Here is a 26,390-nt window from a genome sequence, read left to right on the forward strand (position 1 = left end):
TTAACAAGGACTGGTCTATAGCAGACGCATAACAAAGGAGGTGGGGCTATGTACCGCACCGGGGGACTCCTTTCAAAAGGGTGTCGCAAAAAAAAAAAAAAATATCAAACTTTGAGAATCTCGCCTCGAGAATTAGTTCGATGTTTATTTTGTGTATAAATTCATTGTATAAATTCAATGCAAAATTACGAGGTGTATGCTGACTTGTGTGAATGTTTTATTGCATAATGTTGACTGGATACGAAAGTCAAAGGTTAAAGGTTGACGCGTTAGACCTCCTGACAAGTTTGAATATAAGCACGTGCGTCATCCATCACGCTCAGACAAGTGGACTAGTAGTGTAGGAAGTTTTTCAGCCATGGAATCAAGTGTCTACATTCTGGTGGCGGTTTTAGTTCTGTCTGTTTACACCAACTGTGCCCTATTTCCGATACGTGAGTATTAACTGTTTAAACTGTGTGTCCGTATGTGTATATGTGTGTATATCTGTGTATCTGTGTGCCTGTCTGTGTATACTGTGTCTGTGTGTTTCTGTCTGCGTCGGTGTTTTTATGTGTTTTTCGTCTCTCTATGACTTTCTGTCTCTGACTATATATGTCACTCTGTATGTCTGTCTGTCTGTACCTGTCTATCTAAGTTGAATCGGCCTTTATGTTATTGCCCTAATGGGTCTGACCCAGGCTCTTCCTATGTTGTTTATAAAAATTAAGAAAAAGTCGATTTGTAAAGTTCTTTTTGTTGCTGCTTTTGGTTACTTTGTATTGTATACATGTATTGTCATCCTGTCGCCTAAGATTTTAAAACTTCATTACTATTCAAGCTGACTTAAACAGTTAAAAACTAAATTTATTTACCTTTAATTTGAAACCAATTTTATTTATCAAATTTAATCGGTTTGCCTAGAAAAGGATTTGCGAAAAAACGCGTTTGTTTTTAAATGGCTACTATGATATGACTGATGCTCAGTGATACAGTGGGTTAATTTTTTTAAAGAGTGTTGTTGTGACGCGAATAACCGTTCACCACCATTCAGCAAAAAAAAAAAACGTGTCCTTTTGTTCTGCTCGATATTCTCAGCGATTAGACCAAAAAAAATGTGCAAGTGACAAGTTTGCATCAAACACTAATCATCCATTGTTAAAACTAGATCAATACCGTTGAATATTACGCAAAAAATTACGATTATAAGTATGTTTCTGAAATGACGATGAAACATTGTTAAAAACGAAATCACGGTATCCTCATTTTCGGCAGCCATCATTACCATGACGACGGTAAAAAAAAAATAGGTCAAACGACAGGCTACTCTATTTCCATATTAGAGTGTATAAATATATTTAATATAAAGTACTCTTTTATAAAATGACGGTCTATATTGCAGGTGAAGTAGAGTTTACTTGTTTATGTGACCTCGGCATATGAAAGGATAGTTTTGCCCGGCAGTCTTTACTTTCTTTAACGTATGTCTAGCTAGTACCCATCAGAGCTGGGTGGACTTAGAACGTTCTAATGACTTGAATCCGGATTTGAACTCGAGACTCTCGGGTTTGCGGTCTAGTTTTCTACAGCTAGTCCACGCCGTCCCACTATGAGTTAAAAGCTAGTTCTAAAATTAGTGTTATTTAAGGTCACAATAACAACTTAAAAAACTAATCAAATGCAGAACGTAGAAAGAAAATAGTTTTTCATTAGAAAACGAAAAAAAAAACGTTTGAAAAGTAAATTATGTGTATTTTGATTTGGTTAGTGCCAAAACAAAACTCTTATTTCAAAAGCACATACATTTGTATTTTTTAGAATGCAATACGTTAAAATGTTTTTATTTTTTGTGTTTATTTGAATTAGGGCAGCAGCAATGGCATAGCTTCATATACGGTAACAAGAATCATATTCCATTTCGTAAGTATATTATAAGAACAACTCCTCTAGCACCGATAGCTTTCGTCAGATTTTGTATTTGTGTTTACTTTGAGGAAGGAGTTGCCATAAAAAACAAATGGAAGCACTTGTTCGTATGTTTCAGTAGTCTATAAGGAGATGGTTGCTAATTAAGCAGTGTTTCTTCCAGACTTTTATCTCCCGGGGGACACTTGAAATTTTCGGGGGGGGGGGGGGTAGACTTTCTTTGGGGGGGGGGGGGGGGGCTAACACTGTTAAAAGTATATATTTTCTATATAAATTGTATAAATTTCATATCGTTCGGGGGGGGGGGGGGGTGGGCGGCGGAAGAATTATTTCTGTGGGGGGTGGGGGGCTTAATGCCTCAAGTTATATTTTGCTTTATCAACAACGTATCTGTGTTCTATTCAGTTACATCAAGCAAATTTTGTTTTTTAAAATAATCAACAGTGACAATTCGTCGAGCCAAAAACATGTTGAAAATAATTTGTTAGATGTTAAACATTATTTTATTTAAAGAAGAAAAATAAAAAATAAAGGCGTATTCTAATGTAGAAAAACTATTTTAATTATGCAACCGGAAAAGTGTTTATAGTTGTGACAAGAACGCCAAAATCGATGACATTACATGTCATATGTTTAAAGTACACAAAACCCATGGCGTCATCTTTCAATTTCAGAATACGAAGAAATGAACTATTTCATTAAAATTTGATTTAGATTTATAGGTTTACTAATCGAGACGTAATTTATGAAATTTATACAATTTCCTCGGCCAAAACTAATACAAATTACTTTAAAAAACAACATAAATACCATTGAAAAGCCGGGTTTTTAACGGAATCATTTAAGTCTTTTAATCAATGTGTTCATTTAATACGGTGTTGTGTTGACTAATTATGTATATAATTTGGTTTTATTTTTTCTAATAGGTATTAGTAGCCTATGTAATTTTAAATGTGTCGGACTTTTAGCTATTTAGTTATTTCTTTGTTTTGTCACTAATATAGTTAAACCTGTAGTAAAGCACATTGCGTTTTGACCGATAACTATTTTATAAAATACGAGAAAAATGGCCCGTTGAGGAAGGGTACAACGGGCGCTAGGCTGATAGTGCTGTCTCTTTTCTCTAAACTAAAACCAACCCACCCCCCCCACACACACCACCCCCACCCCACCCCCCCACCCCCACACACCACCCCCACCCCCACCCCCCACCACACACCACCCCCAACCCAACCCCTCAACCCCACACACCACCCCCCACCCCCCCACCACACACCACCCCCCACCCCCACCCCTCACCCCCACACACCGCCCCCCCCACCCCCCACCCGCCCCCCCCCCCCAAAAAAAACATGTCTACCGTCCCATTCAACGAAATATAATTATATACTTTTTTTCCAGTGTCCGCCCCCTCCCAGAAAATTCTACCCCCGCCCCCGAAAATTTCAAGTACCCCCCACCCCTCTCCGGGGAGGAAAAAGTCTGAAAGAAGCACTGAAGAAGCACTGAAACCAATTCACCCCCCCCCCCACACACACCACCCCCACCCCCCCACCCCCCACCCCCACACACACCACCCACCCCCACCCCCACCCCCCACACACACCACCCCCCCCCCCCCCCCACCCCTCCACCACCCCCCACCCCCAAAAAAAAACATGTCTACCGTCCCATTCAACGAAATATAATTATATACTTTTTCCAGTGTCCGCCCCCCTCCCAGAAAATTCTACCCCCGCGCCCCGAAAATTTCAAGTATCCCCACCCCTCTCCGGGGAGGAAAAAGTCTGAAAGAAACACTGAAACCAACCCACACACCACACACCACCCCCCCCCCCACCCCCACACACCACCCCAACCCCCCCCCCCCCCCCCACACCCACCCCTCCACCCCACCCCCCCCCCCCCCCCCCCCAAAAAAAATGTCTACCGTCCCATTGCAAGAAAACCACTTTTTAGATTAGACACATTAATTAGGCGGTAATTTTATTATAGAGTATCGATGAGGAAATTTCTTTTGAGTTGTGGAGGGGGGGGGGGGGGCTCAGACGTTCTTACGCGGGGGGTGGGGCTTCGCCCCTACCCGAAGAATTGTATGCAAGAAACTCTTCACGCAAACCATTTAGATTAGACAACATTTCCTTTTTTTCAATGTTTACGCGATAATCAATGACGTCATTTTACTGTGTGCACTTTCCGCCTTGAGATTATGTTCTACTCTACGCTAAATGTGTCGACGTCATATTTCGTTTTTCGAATTACTGTGCATGTTTTTATTTTGCTTGTGTTTTCTCTAGAGCGTTCTTGTCAGACAAAGCGTTCTTGTCAGATAGACAGACAGACAGCGAAACTATTAGTATTAATGTTTTCTCTAGAGCGTTCTTGTCAGACAAAGCGTTCTTGTCAGATAGACAGACAGACAGCGAAACTATTAGTATTAATTCTTCTAAAAAATGTATAACATCAAAAAAATATAGACCTAAAATTCACGTGTAGCGGGTACCGACGGCTAGTATATATATATACTATATATATATATATATATATATATATATATATATATATATATATATATATATATATATATATATATATATATATATATATATAAATATATATATATATATATATATATATATATATATATATATATATATATATATATATATATATATATATATATATATATATATATAAACGTTCTTTATTCCCTCTATCATGAAGAAAATGACTGATGCTATAACAAAAGGCATACAGAACATGCAAATGCTACAAATGAGGCAAATTTAAATAATAAGTTAATCATCTTAGATTAAAACCATTAACCCTAAACACAAAACCGTACCACTAACCCTAACCTCACATACTAACTTAGACATAATGGGTTAAAAATTAAATTATTAACACCATTTCACGTTGTTTCAGGCTGTGCCGAGGGTTTTTATGGTTTCCACTGTGGGAATAGATGCAATAAAAACTGTTTGAACAACAAGTGTTACTTCGTAAATGGCGCTTGTTTTGGTTGCAACGCCGGATATACAGGCCAACGATGTGAAAACAGTTAAGTCTTATTGGTAACATGCAGTATGTGCTTCACACACAAAATCCCGATCACAACCTCTTAACATACCACTCAGTGACTCTTTCGGACATTTTTTTTATAGAGTAGGCACTTGAAACTATCGGGAAGGGGTGGGGGGGGGGGGGCGATTGATCTTGGGGCGGCCTTAAATTTCCAGGGAGAGGGAGCGGACACTGGTTAAAGTGTATATTTTGTGTATAAATGTTATTTCGTTCGAGCGGTGGTAGGAGGGTGGTGCCCCAGAGATCATCATCATCATCATTCCTTTGTGGCCCCTGTGGAGCAAAGGGCTGCAACCACACATCTCCATCGGACTCGGTTTTGGGCTGCTCCCATGAACTGTGCCCCAGAGAGATGCATGAAAAAAAATTAAAAATTTAAAAAATTTAATAACTCTTTTCTACTAAGTTTAATAACACATTAAAAGTATTTCTTTGTTAGTATTTCGTTGTCTTTCAAATAATAGATGGTTCATGTAGTAGGGCTATTACTACACGACAGCTAGTATCATCCGTTGTAACGTTATATTGTATTCTAACATTGCCACATTGTAAACCCTTGGTAGAGTTGAACCCTTCACATGTTGAACTAAGTATTTTTTATAACATGCCACACAATCATTTTAACCAAGCATGCCATTTTCTACCGTCAAATAGTGTTTAAATATTAATTATGATAAAAATTGTCCCTCTTAATATTATCATTATATGTTGTTTCCATAAAACGTTATACGTGGGTTTCAAGGATAAATCTTATTTTAAGGATAAACATATAAGGAAAAACGGTAGCTCATGTTTACGGGTATTTCCCTTTAATCGATCAAATTTAATTTGCTATGTATCAAATATCAACACGTGTACAATATAGATATATATATATATATATATATATATATATATATATATATATATATATATATATATATATATATATATACACATACACACACACACACACATATATATATATATATATATATATATATATATATATATATATATATATATATATATATATATATATATATATATATATATATTGTCTGAGATCATTTGTCCATGATATCATTTGTCCTGAGATCATTTGTCCTGAGATCATTTGTCCGTGAGATATTTTGTCTGAGATCATTTGTCATGGAACCATATATATACATATACGTCTGGAATAATAAACTGAGTAGGTTGTAACAGGTACAAATTTTTAGACAAGTACACTAAGCATGCTCAAACTAAATTAACCATGCTGGTTAATTAAATCTCGAAGGGATTAACTTCTGTTTCTTTCATGTCAGATCTAAAATTCGAAATTAACCAAGTTATTCACGTAAACAGACCCAACTTCCAGTGTAAACTACGGGACTAAATGGTCCGTTAAATGTCCAGAATAAATGACCCGTGTTGTTTACATGTCTAGATTAAATGACCTGTATTCTACTTCCGGCAGGTTGTCCTGACTTCACCTACGGTGCCAGATGCCTCTCGATGTGTAGCACGACGTGTGCTGGTGACGGGTCGTGTGATAAGGTCACAGGTCAATGTCGGCACGGATGTGTTGATGGATACAGGGACCCAACTTGTCAACTAGGTTGGTTTTGTTACGTCGTGTTACTTATTGTTACGTCCCTTGTATGATGTATATCATGGTTATGTCCCTTGAGTTACCGGTCAATGTTTACTGTGTCAGCGTGTAGTGTGTTATGTGGGAGCTGTCTAAGATGGTAGCCTGAGACAAGACGTATGATCGGAGCTCCGCCCCCCCCCCCCCCCCCCGAAGAAAGTCTACCACCCCCCCCCCCCCAACGAAATGGAATTTATATAGAAAATAAATACATTTAACAGTGTCCGCCCCCCCGAAGAAAGTCTACCGCCCCCCCTCCCCGAACATTCATTTCAAGTCCCCCCCCCCCCGTCCCCCCGTAAAAATAAGTCTGGAAGAAACACTGGATGTATGTAGTCAATGTGAAGACATCTTGTGCTTATTCTGGGCGGTAGACAAAACATAATGTAACTTTGTTGTCCTTTGACATCAGTCGGGAACATCAAGACACATCATTATCGTTCAGGGCTCTAACTTTACTGATATTATCGGTTACTATATCGAATGCCTTCCAATGTTTCCAGTTGTATTAACTAACATCATATGGTCGTAACAAACGTGGCTAAACGTTTATGAGTTACAAGTGTCTTAATCACGTTATCCACCAAAATGTCTGTAATGTAATTCTCAAGATGCTGTTTTGTAAATAATTTTTTCCTGGATATTATTCTGATCGAAACGTAACCCAACCAACAAAATTAACATGTCAACGTTTATAGTTTGATCTACATATATCAAGACCGGCGTGGCCTAGCGGTAGAGAGCTAGACTGCCAACCCGAGCGTCTTGAGTTCGAATCCGGGTTCAAACCACTGGAACGTCCATGACCACACTATTCCTTAATATACCAAGATCAGTGAATGAGATGAACTCTACTTCATCTGCCCCATGTGTCTTGGGCACGCACGGGATTAAGAAGAAAAGAGAAGAAGATATATCAAACGCTAGCTCTGTTGTAATAGTTTTTCTTCTTCAATTTTTTTTTTAAATATCCGTCTATTTGCAAAAAATACAATTTATTTACTTTAAAATGAATACCATTTTGAAGGTATACGAAGGTATTAAAGTTAAAACATATGTTTCAGGTTGTAAGAAATTTTATTTTGGTAAAAATTGCACATCGAAGTGCAGTAACAAGTGCAATCAAAGAGTGATTGGTAATGTCGAGTTATCTCCCTGCAACGCAACAAATGGCGAGTGTATCATGGGGTGTCAGCCTGGGTATATGGGCGTCAACTGTACTCAGGGTAGGTAACTGTGATGTAATCCAGCCTCAACTGTTTTAATGGTAGGTAACTGTGGTGTAACCCAGTCTCAACTGTACTCAGGGTAGGTAACTGTGATGTTAACCAGCCTCAACTGTACTCAGGGTAGGTAACTGTGATGTAACCCAGACTCAACTGTACTCAGGGTAGGTAACTGTGATGTAACCCAGCCTCAACTGTACTCAGGGTAGGTAACTGTGATGTAACCCAGCCTCAACTGTACTCAGGGTAGGTAACTGTGATGTAACCCACCCTCAACTGTACTCAGGGTAGGTAACTGTGATGTAACCCAGCCTCAACTGTACTCAGGGTAGGTAACTGTGATGTAACCCAGTCTCAACTGTACTCAGGGTAGGTAACTGTGATGTAACCCAGCCTCAACTGTACTCAGGGTAGGTAACTGTGATGTAACCCAGTCTCAACTGTTGTAGTGGTAGGTAAATGTGATGTAAATCTGCTTGAAATGTTCTTATGGTAAGTTCATACATGTGAGCCTATGTGTCCCAACAACTGTTCTAATGGTAAATTCATGTAACTTAAAAGTCGGCCAGTTTTCATTTTGTTGATTTTAATAATTTCTACACTACACGTTTTAATACGATTTTCATGTCCCTTCCCACTTCAGAAGAACGTCCAGAAAATAATATTTCTTCTACAACATCGCGTAAGCGCCAATATTTTCCGACATATTCACTATAGCAAACTAAAAGTGTACAAATTCCTGAGACGTTTCAAAGGTTCCTCCACCAAACTAGTGGATTTTATAACAACCGTCAAGAACCAATCTATTTTTAGATACCTTTTTAAATATTGTCTTAGATCATCAATTGGTTTATTCCTCTCTCAACTTCAGCGTGTGGACCAACATACTACGGTAACGACTGCAGTCAGAGGTGTAGCCACAGATGTGCCAGACAAATGTGTAACCACATCAGTGGCGAGTGTGAGGATTGTTCTAGCGGTACTTGCGTACAAGGTCAGAGGTCACGTTATTTCATATCAGGTTTTCGTTGTATTAAGGAAACGCACGTGTATTCAGTTTAACATATACAAAATTGTAATTACATACACATACGGGGCGGAGGGGGGGGGGGGGTGTTCAGATAGTGTGACCTCACACTTTTGCATTTAAAAATAGTATTTTTGACAAAAAAAAACGGAATTTTAGTCGTTATTTTAGCATTCTGTTTTAATAGATTGTGATAGAAATCGAGTAATACACTACATGTTGATCGATGTTTTATAAAACTGGAGGGGGGGAGAGAGGAGGGGGGGGGGGGGGTTGTAGGCTGAGGTTGACTTCGTTTCAGTAATGTGAGGGGTCTGGCATTTTTTTTTTTTGACAATGTGTGTCGGGGGAGATGGGGAGGTAAAAAGCGTTCTACAAACCGTGACGTCATTTATTGATGACCACTAGACCCAGGTAAATTACATTATTTATCACATAAAGAGCATATCGTACAACTATTCGACGCTTAGTGGTTAGTTCCAATAAAGGAGACATGTTTATATCTACAGAATGTTCTCCCACTTATTACGGCGTGGGTTGTCTAAAAACATGCTCAGATAACTGCACCAACCGATTCTGTAACAGCACTGATGGTCGATGTCTGGGTTGTGTCCCTGGAAAATTTGGAGACTTTTGTGAAAAAGGTGAAAAAAATATTTCTCACATTTGGTTGATAAATTATACCTGAATTGGTTGTTGTTGTTGTTTTCCTTACGAGTTTAACATGTTTAATTTCAGAAAAACACGAGATTGGTAATTTTTTAATCAAAATACATTATTGCTAGTCGGAAACTTAACACACATTAATTCCCTTTTCTGTGGTAACACAATTAACACACATTAATTTCAGTTTTCTGTAGAAACAAAATTAACAGACATTAATTTCCCTTTTCTGTGATTCGTATTACGTCTTATAAATTAGGGGACGGAATGGCCAAGCGGTAGAGAGCTAGACTGCTAACCCATAAGTCTTGAACTCTAATCCAAGCTTCAAGTCAGTTAGACCTTCCCTGAGTTCACCTAGCTCTGATGGGTACCTAACTTACGTTAGGGAAAGTAAAGGCGGCTGGGCATAGTGCTGACCACACTATGTCTTCATATATCGAAGTCACAGAAACAGGTGAACTATACTTCAATTACCCCATAGAACGTCAGGTTTGGAAGGGGAAGTTTACATACAAATTAGCTTCGTGGGGTGAGATGTACCTTATATCATTATATTAAAATATTATGATGCAACCCCAGACTGTACCCCGACGTTTTATGGGATAAACTGTACAGAAAGATGCAGCAACAGTTGTCTCAATGCCAAGTGTGACAGTAAAAATGGCGACTGTCTTAGCTGTCCACCAGGAAAGTCTGGAGCCTTGTGTAATGATGGTGGGTATCACATTTATAGTTATGAGCCGATTTAGTTTTATATTCAGATTTTGTGTTTCCTATACACAAATGGGTTCTTGCGTAGATCCTTCTCATGTATAATACTTAAAGCTTATTATGTATTATTCAGTGGTTTTAAGTTCATAAAACCTAGTGTAAAGAATTTAAATCTATTTTACGTATTTAAATCATAATGTGGTACGGGTTAAATTATAATTATATATTATATAAATTTTTTTTTTTCAAATGCAACACTCTAAGCACTAATTTATATGACAATTGATTTAAAAAGCTTACCGTACTTTGCAGATTGCCCAATAGGTTATTACGGAGAGGGGTGTAAAGAAAGATGTCATACGTCATGTTTTGACCAAGCATGCGATCCAATGACTGGAGAATGTATGGCATGCTACACTGAGGCCTTTGGAGACTTTTGTGAACAAGGTGGAGAAACGATAAACAATAATAATGACAAGCCCCCAGTTTGTTATCTTCGCACTACTAGGTCTAAACTTCCCAATATTAGCCTGTGTTACGGGTCATTTGTGGATTAGTTTTCAATATGTTAGAATAGTCTAGAACTTAGGGGATAGCGTGGGTGTCAGTTGAGTTAACCCCAGGTGTTTATGTAGTGTTATTCCAAGTTTGGATGCAGATATAAAAGATGTGTGAATCATTGTGAAAGGTCTTTTCGTGTGGTTAGGTGGGGAGGAAGGTTTCGGCAACTTAGAGGTATGTAACAGTACATGAGACTAAACGGACAAAAATACATGGTGCCTATCAATGTTGACTTTATTTAATTCGGCTTTAATGCCCTGCATATCGTAATATTTTGAATTTTTTTTTATCTTGTGTTATAATGATCAATTTTAAATGTGCTATTTGTAGCCTATGCAAAAACAAATGTGGCTACAATAAGCTAAAAATAGCTGTTAAATCTCAAACTTCCCCAGCTTGTCCTGCAAGAAGATATGGCTTTAACTGCAGCCAGATTTGTAGTGATAAATGTGGTGGAGACGGAAGCTGTAACTACACAACAGGGGCGTGTCTTTATGGCTGTGTAGATGGGTATCATGGGGAGTACTGTCAGTTAAGTAAGTAACAAACAAATTGGAATGTATTTTTTACTTATAAATGTATACAAAAATGTGTTAATTTTCACGCTATTTTAGATAACCTTAATATGTATTCCTATATGTTAGTTTATTATGCAATACATATATCTATCGACCAAGAAGACCTCATCACATTTCACTCAAATTGAATTTCTCCCAATAACTTAGAAAAAGATTTTCTAACTGTCCTTTAGCATTACATTCTACTATTTCTTTCTTTCAGCAAAATGTTGCAATGTAAACGCTGATCAAACTCCAAATTTGCAATGTATTTGTATACACCAGGACTTCATGTTACGATCAGAGTTTCTTCCAGGCATCTCTTGGTGGGGGGGGGGGCCTCCTCGAAGAAAGTCTACCTCCCCCCCCCCCCCCCCGAACGAAATGAAATTTATATAGAAAATATATTCTCTTAACAGTGTCCGCCGGAGAATAAAGTCTGGAAGAAACACTGGTTACGATTAAAATCCTATCTGGTTCCATACAATGTTTCTTTCAGACATTTTACTCAATTGGGGGTAGGGGGGCATCTATGAGGCGCACTTATATTTTTGGAAGGAAGGAAGGGGGTGGGCTGACACTGATAGAGGTGCTCCGGGATCAGGGTTCCTTTGTTTCTTTAATAAAACCCTTGGTCACTCGTGAAATCTCTTACACATTTTGTCGACCAGTACTTTGATAAATAAAAGCTTTTATGTAACTTGTTTCCTCTGCCTGTCTGTCGTCCGTCATAGATCGAAACTGCCGCGCGAAATTTCGAGCACTTCTAACTGAACCATTCGTTTCATACTTGAAACTTGAACCAAGTTCCGATGACAATGCAAAAATTTGAGATAATTGGATGCCTAATTTATGTTTTATGAATTAATTAAAATTTACTAAATTTCATTGATACATTTATATGTATTCTTTTTAATTTTCAGTACAATGTGGTATGCTTTTTATATTTTCTCTTGGCAGATATTTTAAAATTAATTTGGTGACTCTTTGATATCTTGTTCGTCTAAAAATCCGATAGGCTTGTAATCGGTTACAGAAATACAGGCTTTCAAACAGTCAGACAGATAATTAGGACTACTGAAAAAAGCTTATACAAATACGCTGAAACACTACAAATTTTCAATACATTTTTTTTTATTATTTTTGCTATGATATAATGCACAAAGCAGTGTAGCAATACCTATCTTGTCATAGCCCAATACAGCTTCCTACTCAAAAGCAATATTTTAAATATTTATGTATGACAATGGAAATTGGCCAATCTATTTCAGATACAATACGAGGATCTGTTACTATTTTGTATCAAATTGTATTACTTACATTTACTTTACAGTCTGTGACGACAACAAATTTGGAGAAAACTGCAGCGCCGAGTGTGGCACGAACTGTAGGCACGTGACACAGTTAACCAATCAGAACTGTCATCACATCACAGGGGCGTGTCTATCTGGTTGTGAGGCGGGGTATGAAGGCCTTCAATGTACTCACGGTAAGTTTAGTTATATATAGAACTTAACAACCTGACACAGTTTTATAGGTTGCTGTCGATAACGTTGTGGTATAAAAATTATGTCAACTGATGATCACTTAACGTTTTCAACCAACTCTACAGTCGTCTAAAATGAAAAATAGCCTAAAAACATTTTTGTTGAGTGACCTCCACATAAACAGTATCCGTAAAAATCGCCAGCTCAAGAGGACGTATTGTGGCTAAATTGTATTACCATTCCCCAGAATGTCGAGAAACTTAACAATAGACATAGGGACATGGATATAGTTATTAAAATGTATGAACTTCCCCAGAATGTCGAGAAACTTACTACGGAGTTGACTGTAAACAGAGATGTAGCCACAGGTGTTTGAACCAAACCTGTCATCACGTCACTGGTCAGTGTATGGTCTGCTCTAATGGGATCTGTAAGGAAGGTCAGTGGCATTTAACTTTGCCTGGACAATTGTAGATGCAGTAGATTTAGATTATGTAAATGTATTATCAGCAAAAAGCGATTTAAGATTGGATTTAGGATGGGGAAGTCACGTATTGCAAGTGTTTAGGTGGGGGTTTTTTAATATCCTTTTGAGTGAGGGAAGATAATTATAACAAAAAATGTTCTCCTTTTTAAGTCGCAAAACCCCAGTTTTGCTACGTTTTTTCTATGTGTGTGTGTGTTAGTAAGATAAGCTAGGTTTACAGGATTTCGTTTTTAATTACTAGAATAAATGATTAGTTCTCTCCCTTTTCCAGCTATTTACGTTTAGTTGAAGGGGTATGTTATACGACTTTGGTTTTCCTATAATTCTTTACAATTTGATAATTTATATCTTTATTTTATAATGCAGCAAATTGTAAGGTCTTTTCTTCCGTAGTTTTTAACAAATTAGACATGTTTATATCATCAGCGTGCTCCCCTATGTTTTACGGCGTGGGTTGTCTAAAAACATGCTCAGATAACTGCGCCAACAAATTGTGTAACAGCACTGATGGCCGATGTCTGAGTTGTGTCCCTGGAAAAACTGGAGACTTTTGTGAAAAAGGTGACAAACTAATTATTGACTACTTTTAACCTTTTAATAAAAATGTGACGCTTAATCTTAATAATTGGGTTCTTATGTAGCCTATTTCTGTAACACTCTCAACTTCTAATTAATTTTTATTGCAACTAGTGTGTAGGAATGGCATCAGAATTATTTCCGTGCGTTTGACAGAAACACTCAGTGGCGTAGCCAGGATCGTCTCAAGGGGGGGGTTCCAATTTTTTACCCGGGGACAAACTTTCGATTTGCACCCCCCCCCCTCAAACTTTCGATTTGCACCCCCCCCCCCCCCTCAAACTTTCGATTTGCACCCCCCCTCAAACTTTCGATTTGCACCCCCCCTCAAACTTTCGATTTGCACCCCCCCCCCCTCATACTTTTTATATATACCGAGGGATCTATGGGGGGGGTTATGACCCCCCTAACCCCCCCTGCCTACGCCACTGGAAACACTTCCATGACTTTTTCTCTACACTCAACAAATATTGGCAAAAACAAACATTGTTCTCCTCCATCATGCCGTCACAACTAAAGCCAACTTTTAACTATTAAAGTATTTCCTAGCGACTTTACGACAACACCGTGTCTACTACATCCTAAACGGCGTCAGTCCGTTCTACAGATTTTCTATCAAACAAAAAAAAATCGAAAGTAAATATTCCCTAACTTATTCTTACTGTTTTCTGAAGATATCAGTTATCCCTTGTGAGCCATTAATTAAATGTCTCTTTCATAATCTACATTTAGTCCTGTTTTGATTATCCTCAAATCTATGATAAATTACACGTAGTTTTAACTAAATCTAGAGCTATTTTAACTAAAGCATTTCGCTAAATCTTATTAACAAAATTTGAAATATATTTGTAAGTTACTTTATCTTTTTTCGTCATTACATTTTCTTCAGAAGTATGTGATGTTTGTATTTCTTAAGTATTATTAGAAAATTTAATAATTCGCTAAACATAGAGCGAACTCGAGTTTTATTTGTACAAGTCATCTAATCCACACGCTTTAATGTATTACTTTAATTTATATTGGAGCAGTAGATTACGTTAAGCTGTGGTGATAATTTACTTTAAGAATATGTAATTTATGTAAAATATTTTTAATTCCCAACCCCAGACTGTGCCGCGACTTTTTATGGGATAAACTGTATAGAAAGATGTAGCAACAGTTGCCTCAATGCCAAGTGTGACAGTAAAAATGGCGACTGTCTTAGCTGTCCACCAGGAAAGTCGGGAGTTTTATGTAATGATGGTGGGTATCACATAACTGATTAGTACTTTGTTTAATTTTAGGCACAAGTTTTGTAATTTTACGTTTACTTTGTACTTCCATAAAACAACAGTTCACTTATATTTAGTAAGATCATTTAAATGTCATATATATGTAACTAGAATCCGATTATCTTAAGTATCATACACTATCAATGACACGCATTCTTGTGCTTGTCTAACAGCAACAAAAACATGTGTATGTATATTGTACCCTAAATTTTCATTTAGATTCTATAATCTCACGCTTAAGACTGTTCTGAGAAAACTTTTAAAAATATATTGAACTGCCGGAAATTAAAACATGAATTAATTTTCCTTCAGATTAAGTTTCAGCAATGTAAACGCCCAACAATTTAAGACGAGAGATTTGATTTTAACAACTTTACATTTTTATCCAGATTGCCCGGTAACAACGTACGGCGTAGGATGTAAAGAGATGTGTCTTAAGTCGTGTGTCGATCAACTATGTCACCCCGTGACTGGGGAGTGTCTGGCCTGTGCCCCTGGGTTTGTTGGAGAACATTGTGACCAAAGTAAGCAGCTTTGTTTAAACACGTAGAAAAGTTATCGTCTGGCTTCTGCTGTTGCCTGTATATTTTTTCTTCGAATTTTTAGTGGTGAAAAGAATAACATTTTACTAATAGATATGTTATAAACCACAATCGACGACATAACCTGAGCTCACTATCCATAACTTAATCCTCATCATTACCACTGAACGGATCCCTAATCATAAACACAACTATAACACTAACCCTATCACTATCCTCAGTGGCGTAGCGAGGTCGGGTGTCACCCGGTGCGGCACTTAATGGTGTCACCCCCCAGAGGCGTAGCGATAAACTTTCAAGTTTTCGATTTGCACCCCACCCCCCTCAAACTTTCGATTTGCACCCCCCCCCCCGCACCCCGCAAACTTTCGATTTGCACCCCCCCCCCCACCTCAACTTTTTCTCTATATATTTTGCTATTTTTTGCCTTGGTGTCACTCCCCCCCCCCTAAATGGTGTAACCCGGTGCGGTCCGCATCCCCGCCTCCCCCCCCCCCCCTCGCTACGCCTCTGACTATCCTTATCCTTAAACCTATGCCTGATCTCAACCTTACCTCTAAAACATGTCCAGCTAAATCTCTATAAATCATTTCTTGTAAATCATTTCTTGTAAATCATTTCTTGTAAATCATTTCCTGTAAATCATTTCCTGTAAATCATTTCTTGTAAATCATTTCATGTATGAGATGGGAGAGCGTAACGACTAATTGACCAAAGCGCTGATGATGAGAAAGCTTTATATATCTATGGTTAAATAAAGACATTGAAGGCACATCCATTACGAAAAGCTATCCGATGTCCGAGTCAACAGTGTGCTGCTTGCGAATGTTGGTGGAAATCCCATCTAATGCTACAAATGTAGAATTAAGGGAAAATAGTTTAATGTGGTATAAGAAAATCTACTTGTATCTTTCCTAGACAGCTACATTTTTATAACATACTAGCCGTCCCGGCCAGGCCTGCACTGGTCTATGTGAAAAACCTATGTATAAAGAAACGTACCTTGTATGTTTACTAAGCTGCATATATCCGGCATTGCATATATTATGTTTTTTTGTTGTTGTTTTTTTTTTTTTTTTGGCGACTTAAAAAATTGATATTTTAAAAATGTTTATGGATTTTAAAATTAATTGACAAAGTATAAATAAAATGGATATAGACATTAAATGAGACTAAAGCTATTTTTAAAAGAACAAAAATACATATTATGCCCTAGGAAATAATTGCTTGTCGTTTGCATGTATTTACTTGTTTGCAATGATAACAAGGAGATAACTACCGTTTTGGGTTTTTTTTTTCTTGTTTTTTTCTATCATTTCTAATAATATTACACGGATGTTAGATTAAATGTGTAGACCACATTGATCTACTTTCCCCACCCATTTCTTTAAATACATAAAGCAGCATTATTAGCTCTTACTCTTCCCCACACACTGACTATGTGTACATGTCATAAATGGATGATCCTTATTTCGCTTAAAAACTATATTTAAAATATTTTGTTTGAATTTCCCCCAAGGTTGTCCGGCAAATCGCCATGGCTATAACTGCAGCCAGACTTGTAGTGAAACCTGTGGGGGAGACAAAAGCTGTGATCACATCACAGGGGCGTGTCTTTATGGCTGTGTAGAGGGGTATCAGGGAGCCGACTGTCAGTTATGTGAGTAAACGTAATTTCTGTAGGATTTGTGTTAAACTTGATAATGATTTTAACAGAAGGCAATTCTATTCCATACAAAATGAGTTCACTTGTAAGGCACTTTTTACAGTAACGTCTACATAATCACTTGCTATGCTAGACTTTTTATTTAATACAAATAAAAATGTGAATAAAAAAATAAGTATCATGTTGAGTTGATTCCGGTTGGTGTCTACACAGTAGTGTCCCCTCCCTATATGAATCTTAGTGTCAGCAAATTTCACCTTATTATTAAATTTCTTATTAATGATACTTAGTAGTAATATGTTCATAAACCTAAAAATATTTTAATCAATAGTTCAAGCGGTCTGCTTTACTTTCCACTTATATATACATCACTTTTTTAAAATTTAAAATGACCACAAATACGCAATATCAGGGAAAATATCCGTGTCGTTTCACAAGATGGTAGAGACCTAACCAGAGGAGGAGTCGCACTTTCATGGAGCACTAAACCAAAAATAAAACATTCTTAAATATTTTAGGATGTTAGATCGATCAATACATGAATGTATTTTTAATGTATGTTTTTTAAATGAATTACTAATTAACGCTATTTGTATCCATACATGCCAGTCTGTGACCAGAACACTTTTGGAGAAAACTGCAGCTCCAAGTGTAGCACGAACTGTAAGCACGTGACACAGCTAACCAATCAGAACTGTCATCACATCACAGGGGCGTGTCTATTAGGATGTATTGCAGGGTACGATGGTCTACAGTGTACACACGGTAATTCGTGCACTTTAGTGCACATTCTTGCAAAATTTACTTTCGGGTATATGATTGTTAATGGCAAAATAATATAATCCTTGAGAAACTGGTAGTTACTAAGTTACATACAGATTTTCTTTCAGACTTTTTTCTCATGGGGGGGGGGGGGGGCAGTTGAAATATTTTTGGTTTGGGGGGGGGCACTGATAAAACTATATATTTTCTATGTAAATTATATTCTTTCTGTGGCGGGTCTCCCACACACACACACACACCTCCCCACCCCGATGAGATGCCTGGAAGAAACTCTGATTACATATCTCTTGCTAATGTGAATTCTTACCCTAACCCTAGACCTAGGATAACTAATTTCTAACCATGAAAATAAACTTGAGATTACAATACTACTATCAACCTAACACACCTATTTTTGGAAGAGTCTATTGCTGGACATCGGTAATAACCCACACATTTAAGTAACGAGATGTCCAATAACACAAATAACAGTACAGATTACAGTGTTAAATGTTACAAGCAGTTTGAAAATAAAGATTAACACAAAAAATGACGCAATAATGCGTACCAGTGGCGTAGCGTGGTCGGGTGTCACCCGATGCGGCACTTAATGGTGTCACCCCCAGAGGCGTAGCGACCCTTCCCGGGGACAAACTTTCAAATTTTCGATTTGCACCCCCCCCCCCATCAAACTTTCGATTTGCACCCCCCCCCCCTTAAACTTTCCATTTGTACCCCCCCCCCCTCAAGTTTTTTCTATATATTTTGCTATTTTTTGCCTTGGTGTCACCCCCCTAAATGGTGTCACCCGGTGCGATCCGCACCACCCGCCCCCCCCCCTCGCTACGCCCCTGATGCGTACACTTAGATGTATGTTGACTTACTACATGTAATAAAGGAAGAATCATCATTAATTATAACAACAATTGTAGACAACTAACACACCAAATCAGTTGTCAACTGTGGCCTGTAAGCGTCACACGACCTACGTGCTGCTGAAAAGCTAGAAATTTAAATATTCATAAGTTGAATATACTTCATGCGCCCGTGCAGTGTGATATATATTTTTTTTATGTAATGAATAAATGAGTTATTGCAAAACCCAAAGGCATATTAGCCTTTTCATATTATTTAATGAGTGAAAGCTTATTAAGCAAAGTTGTATCATAACATGAACTGAACAAAAAATGAAACCAAGTACATGAATCACCCATTACGTAGTATTAAAATTGATGAATTTCCGCAGAATGTTGAGAAACTTAACGATAGACATAGGGACATGGATAAAATAATTAACATTGATGAACTTCCCCAGAATGTCGAGAAACTTAACGATAGACATAGGGACATGGATAAAGTTATCAACATGGATAAAATTCCCCAGAATGTCGAGAAACTTAACAATAGACATAGAGACAAGGATAAAGTTATTAACATTGATGAACTTCCCCAGAATGTCGAGAAACTTACTACGGAGTGGACTGTAAACAGAGATGTAGCCACAGGTGTTTGAACCAAACCTGTGATCATATCACTGGTCAGTGTAGAATCTGTTCGGATGGGGTCTGTAAGGAAGGTCAGTAACGAAGTTACATATAATCTTAAACAGAAATGATTCTTTAGAACACATGGGTCTACGGTTGTAGCCATATGGCCTTGTCATCAGCCATTGATCTTTCCGCCACTAGACTAATACATATTTTATTATGCTTCCCCCCCCCCCTCCCTCTGTAGACTGCTCACCCACCTACTACGGTACCAACTGCAACCAGACATGCAGTAGTAACTGTGTTAACCACTTGTGTGACGTCACAACTGGCCACTGCTTTCTATGTCCAGTTGGTAAAACGGGATTCTTTTGTGAAAAAGGTGAGACAGCGTTTGTTTGAATTTTAGTCGGATCAACAGAATACAGCGGAATAATTTTGTAAAAATATACCAGAAAATATTAATTAATTAAAAAATATGAATGCACACGCACATACACACATATTTTATTATGTTTGTGTGTGTTTGTATATGTGTTTGGTTTTATCGCGACATCCGATTTTTAAAAAAATGTTTTATAATGTCCTTTGACAAAGGCATTAAAGCAGATTAGCTTTCTTAACAAATAAAAAAAATCATCAAAATACTTTTGCACATCATTTGTTTGTTTTTTTTAATTTCGAGACTGTGATGGAACCCACTACGGCAGCAACTGCACAGACCTCTGCAGCTCTCGTTGTGTCAACCAGTCGTGTTACCCAGAGAGTGGTCAGTGTGTCCAATGTCCATCTGGATATACAGGAGATTTTTGTGACGACGGTGAGTAAATTCTTTCTTTTTTCTAAAATATCACATTTGAAAACACATATTGCCGAACATAAAAGGGCACTAGATTTAAAAATTAATTTCGATGTTTTTTAAAGGATCAAATACAACCAGTCCACAGTAGTGTTTCTTCCAGATGTTTTTTTTCCGGGAGGGCACTTGATATTTCCGGGGGGGGGCGGTCAACATTTTCCGGGGGGGAGGGGCGGACACTAGTAGAAGTATATTTTTACTATATAAATTCCATCTCTTCGGGGGGGGGGGGCAGATCCCCCCCCCCCCCCCCCCCGAAGAGATGCCTGGAAAAAACTCTGGTCCACAGTAACATTCGAGTAAAATATTATAGAAGACAAGTTTTAGACAAAGCGATGCCCCAACTAACTTGCTAATATATTGGAAAGTGTTTGATATGTATTTGCATTGTGTATTTAAATAAAAATGTACATGAGAAGTGCGCAGTCTCATTAAATCAAGGGAATGGTGGATTAATTAAAATCTAATTGGTAACTAAATTTTTAAAACACACATTACAAGTTCACGTTCCGATCTAGACTGCCCAAGCGGACACTACGGAAAAGGCTGCCAACAAAACTGCAGTGAGAAGTGTGACATGTCTTTGTGTGACCCAGAGACAGGGGCGTGTCTGTCCTGTCCCCCCGGGAGACAAAAAACACAATCGTGTGAATTAGGTAACTCCGCATATATTGTTTATTGACTATTTTTTATATCTTTATTTTTTAGATCACTACAATTTTAGTAAAAAATTTAAGTTCTTGGATGAAAAACAACATTGATTTTTTTCAATAAAACTAAAATTCCATTTCTAATAACCTTCGTTTCATGCAGGATATAATAATTTTAAAAGACATGTAAATATAAAAACATTAACTACATATATGATCACGATGTTTATAGTTGGCCATGAGAAATCATAGGTTTATTATTATATCAGTACGTCTGTTAAACTAATCTAACAAAGTGACAATGTAAGCCAAAAATTATGTAGTTAAAAATGTGTTCCTTTGTTAGCCACGCTCCATGCCGTAACGTCTCTGTAACATCTGCATTTTTCTTCATTAAATTTTAAATATTCAATGGTCGTCGGGGCTTGTCGGGTGTTTGGTTTTGTTTACAGACTGTCCCCATCTGAGCTACGGCAAATCGTGTAGTGAAGACTGCAGCATGACGTGTGGGGGAGATGGAGGCTGTGACCCAATCACTGGTCAGTGTACACACGGGTGTAGGGATGGATATCAAGGGACCTGGTGTGACCAATGTGAGTAGTTCAATGACTGATGTAACTGATTGACCAACATGATTAAACTACTGACCAATTTATTTAGTTGACTTACTAAAGTAATTAATAGAAGAATGTGTAACGGCCTCCCCAACGTGTTTTTACTTGTGTAACCCATTCCATACACAGGTTGTTTTTAACTACCTTATAAAAACTACTTAAACATCCATAATCTACTACCGGAATGCGTGTTTTAGTATGTATATATATATATGTATATATATATATATATATATATATATATATATATATATATATATATATATATATATATATATATATATATATATATATATTGATTATTATAGTTACATATATATATATGTACATATATATGTATACAATATATATATATATATATATGTACATATATATGTACACAATATATATATATATATATATATATATATATATATATATATATATATATATATATATATATATATATATATATATATATATATATATATATATATATATATATATATGTACATATATATGTGTACATATATACATATATAGGCATATATATATATATATATGTGTGTGTGTGTGTAAATGTACATGTGTATATCTAGACTGTAGTGACAACACATTTGGGCCCAACTGTACCTCAAACTGCAGCGAGTTCTGTCAAGCTGTTAATGTCAAGTTGTCAGCAACTTGTCACCACGTAACTGGAACTTGTAGTGCCGGATGTGAACCTGGATACACCGGTCTGATGTGTACACAAAGTACGTCCCATAAACCACTTGATCAGTGAATATTAATAATATCATTAAATAATTAGATTATTTTATTCACGTTATTTTTTTTTTCGCATTCTTTCTTTCTTTGGTTTGTAGAAATCACATTTTAATCCACAATTTTTGTATGGGTAGAATGCGACTCAAGCCACTATGGTATTGATTGTAGCCAAAATTGTGAATGTGGCGACCATTTGTGTGACCACATCTCTGGACAGTGCATGGAGTGTGTTGATGGCGTCTGCAAGTTAGGTACGTATCTAGAACTGCTGATCACTTTGGGGACGTTCTTGCTCTTAGATGGTTATGGTTTATGAATTTCGGGTGTTAGCAGGTTGTGGAGAAATATCTGTTGTAATTGAAAGGGAAATCTCATTTAGTATATGGGGTCGGCATGGTCGCGTCAGTAAAGCTCATGGTTGCTAAACCGAAAATTCTCAAGTTCAAACCCTCAATATCGCATAACTAGTTGTCACGTATACTTAATTGTGCTGGAGGGGATCCCTTCCAACACTAAAATTAAGAACGAAGAAGAAGAAGAGGATTTAGTATATTACAAAAGCGGTTTCGTCGATATAGATCTAATTAAATAAGAGGTACGCGTATTTAGGTACTATAAATAGTCTATGGTCCAATGTGTATAAAGATTTTCTTAGTGCTGAAATGTATTTAGCTGTGTAAATCATAGTGCACTATAGTATATTTTAAATAAAATCATTTGTTGTCTTCTTTTTAGTGCAAATATAAAAGCTTGATTTTATAAAACTTTTTATTATTAAGAATACCTAATTATTTTAAAATTAAGTCGCATTACTAAAACCAAATGAACGCTTGGAAAAGTCTGCAGTAGCGAACCGACTTTGCATGCATATCGCAAAGTTATCTTTAAAAAATTAATCAATTATTTAATTGCTATCGGACCTCGACCTATGTGTCAAGTATGAAACAAATCGGCTCGGTAGGTTCGTTAAAATAATTTATAATTATTTGTTCAAACACTTTGATAACCATGAGGGACAAAGGCAAAATCTATATATATATATATATATATATATAATTATCTTCTTGGAGACCATAGAAAACACCAAGCTCTAAGCGCGCTCCCTACCACCCCCACCCCCAAATGGTCTGGTGAGCTGTGGTTCACGCTAAATGTTTAAAATCTTAGAGCCGGGTTTACTGACGGCTATTAGGCATAGGGGAGGTAACTAAGAGGAGGCTGCTTTCACGGGGGGGGGGGGTAGGGTAGGGGAAAGGAAGGTGGGGGGAGGGGGGTTATCGTCCTTAACGACCTACTGATAGTGTTTTAAAGCAAATATTTTCAGTGGCAGCATTGGTACCGTCGAATTCACAAATTATGAATTACTGAAAAGTAGAAAATAAAACAACTAAATAGCGGCGTATGATACGCCGCGGGTCGGCTCATAATTTATAAATAGTATGAGAAATCATGTTTAAAAATACATTTTTAAAATTTAAATAAATTTCAGTTTGCGCTGACGGTTTGCATGGCGTCAATTGTACGGAACTTTGTGACGAGCGGTGTGTTGATCAAATGTGTAACAGTACTGATGGCAGATGTGTAGATTGTCCTGCTGGTAAAATTGGGGATTTCTGTGAGAAAGGTCAAGTATTATCTTCTGTTAAACATCACGAGTAATGTATTGAATTAACAATATCTTACAGGAACTTGTAGAACTGCTATTGTTATTTTTCTTTTAAATTTTAACCAGAGTGTGCCGCCACCTACTACGGAGAAAACTGTAAACAAAGATGCTCCAAAAGTTGTGTTGACCAGTTGTGTCACGTGGAAAATGGTTCCTGTCTCAGTTGTCCACACGGCTATACGGGAATCTTCTGTCAGATGGGTAGGAGAGTAGAGTCAAGGCCTTTTTATAACTATATATATATACATATAATTATATATATATATATATATATATATATATATATATATATATATATATATATATATATATATATATATATATATATATATATATATATATATATATATATATATATATATATATATATATATATATATATATATGGTGTTTAAAGAGGTGAAAATTATTTTGAGTTGAGAGGAATATCCAAGTTAGAATTCTGAAAAAAAAACCCACTGGTACTGTAAATTATCTTGATTTCATTATAATTTTCTGGTATAGACAACACTACCGAAGTCTCATGTAACAACAAAACAGCAGGTTGTCTTCCCCTAGTTAAGGAAAAAGTTTCGGGCAAGTATTGTATATACATGTATATGTAGATATATATACAAATTCGAACAATTTCTATCGTCTCTATTTGTGTCCATTTCTGTATAACAAACTCTATAATTTGTCAAAAAATGCAATAAACTAATGTTAATAATACGTGTACATCCCTATAAGTGCACATGTTGCGATCGCAGTAGAATAGACATGTAATTAATATAAGTTATAATTAATTGAGATGGAGTAATTGACAGATATAGTTAGTGAACAATTAAATTTTGTTTCCTCTAGCTTTATGTTTTGATATTTCCGAAATGTAACAACATACACGATTTCAAAATCAAACAACTGCTGCCTTGTAGTTTGTTCTTGGTTGGACAAAGGCTATGGAAGCAAATCCAAAAAGAAAAGCAGGCTGAAATCGGAGTCAATGGCCTCAATGGCGCATAACCAGTTGACACGTAATCCTTAATTGTGATGGAAGCATGGTCGAGTCGGCAAAGCTCATGTTTGATAAATTCGAAAAAAAGTCTCGAGTTAAAACCCTCTGGTAGATAAGACTCGATCCCTCCCTACACTAAAAATTAAGAACGAAGAAGAAGAAGAAGACACGATTTCTTATTTTAATTTAGTTAAATGTCGAGGAATTTTTGTTTACTAAATTTTGAAATAAACGTGAAACATTGTCTTTATTTTTTCTCAAATTCAGCCCCACTCAGTATCGGCCATCTTGGTGCTATTATTGGCTCAGTCAGTGTTGTCGTGCTCATGATACTTATTGGTGTTGTTCTCTGGTGGAGGTGAGTGGTGATTAACAAAAATATTTTTATTATAACATTTTGTATTAGCCAGCATAAATTGTAAGACATGCAACTTTAAATAAATTGCAGCATCACAAATCATTGACATTAAGTTCATTTTGTAAAAAAGCTTTGACGGAGTCTAAGGTACACACACATCTACTTATCTGTTAACTAAAATATGAATTTTAATTCTGACTCATGTCTAATCTACACACTGTACATAGTTAATTTCACGTTTTCATTCATCGGCAACGTCTTTTACAATCATTAATAAATCGTAATTTGATGTCAATTTAAAACAGAGACGTTAATAATTTTTTTGCTGATCCATTTATATTTCATTTCAACCAAACAATTTCTTAGGTCTAGATTGTACGCGTTATTTTTTTTTCTGTTTAGATCGTAATACAATTACCTACAAGAAATAAAACTATTTGAGTTTAAAATTTCTTTTTTTTTTTATCTTAACTACATTAGAATACGCAAACAAGAAGGACGAAGTCTGGTTGGTAAAAAATTTAATAACATGACGGATGATGAAGGCTTGGTGTTGCACCCTGCAGCGGAGACTGCAACAAATTAGACAGCACACGGCTTCATTACTTAACTTGGCTGTTGCGGTATATCATGATTCTATCCAAACTGACATTGTGTTCTGTAAAAACTGCATTTTGAATTAACTTCGACAAGTAAATCTTTCTGTAAACATTGGCCTGATTCAAAAATAAATTATTTAATATTGAAAAAATTGTTTTCCTGTGTGTTCCCCTAGATATAAAAGCATACGCAAGTTGAATGGACTTTAAAAAACGCTATTTCGGCAGTCGTTTTACAAACGGGTGTTATGGATAAAGATCCATTTTAATAAA

At 36.7% G+C, this 26,390-nt stretch overlaps 1 protein-coding gene across 2 annotated transcripts; it reads left to right on the forward strand.

Moving 5' to 3' along the window:
• Nucleotides 1-296: 296 nt before the first annotated feature.
• Nucleotides 297-26,390, forward strand: LOC131946194 (multiple epidermal growth factor-like domains protein 6). 2 transcript variants are annotated; one of them, XM_059306846.1, is made up of 29 exons: nt 297-434; nt 1,846-1,899; nt 4,831-4,965; nt 6,431-6,571; nt 7,669-7,830; nt 8,702-8,824; nt 9,367-9,501; nt 10,103-10,237; nt 10,547-10,681; nt 11,191-11,331; nt 12,686-12,841; nt 13,156-13,278; nt 13,753-13,887; nt 15,010-15,144; nt 15,563-15,697; nt 17,235-17,375; nt 17,991-18,146; nt 19,597-19,719; nt 19,878-20,012; nt 20,316-20,450; nt 21,008-21,145; nt 21,592-21,732; nt 22,332-22,487; nt 22,635-22,751; nt 23,990-24,124; nt 24,233-24,367; nt 24,671-24,742; nt 25,428-25,518; nt 25,999-26,390. In XM_059306846.1, the coding sequence occupies exons 1-29, from the start codon at nt 359-361 to the stop codon at nt 26,102-26,104; spliced, it is 3,702 nt and encodes a 1,233-aa protein (XP_059162829.1). In that variant the 5' UTR covers nt 297-358; the 3' UTR covers nt 26,105-26,390. The 2 variants fall into 2 exon arrangements, with proteins under 2 accessions (XP_059162829.1, XP_059162830.1); XM_059306847.1 differs by lacking the exons at nt 297-434; nt 1,846-1,899; nt 4,831-4,965; nt 6,431-6,571; nt 7,669-7,830 and adding an exon at nt 8,229-8,240.

Source organism: Physella acuta, unplaced genomic scaffold (assembly GCF_028476545.2).
Source record: "Physella acuta isolate Inbredline_101_S28 unplaced genomic scaffold, ASM2847654v3 ptg000548l, whole genome shotgun sequence".
Taxonomy (NCBI): domain Eukaryota; kingdom Metazoa; phylum Mollusca; class Gastropoda; family Physidae; genus Physella; species Physella acuta.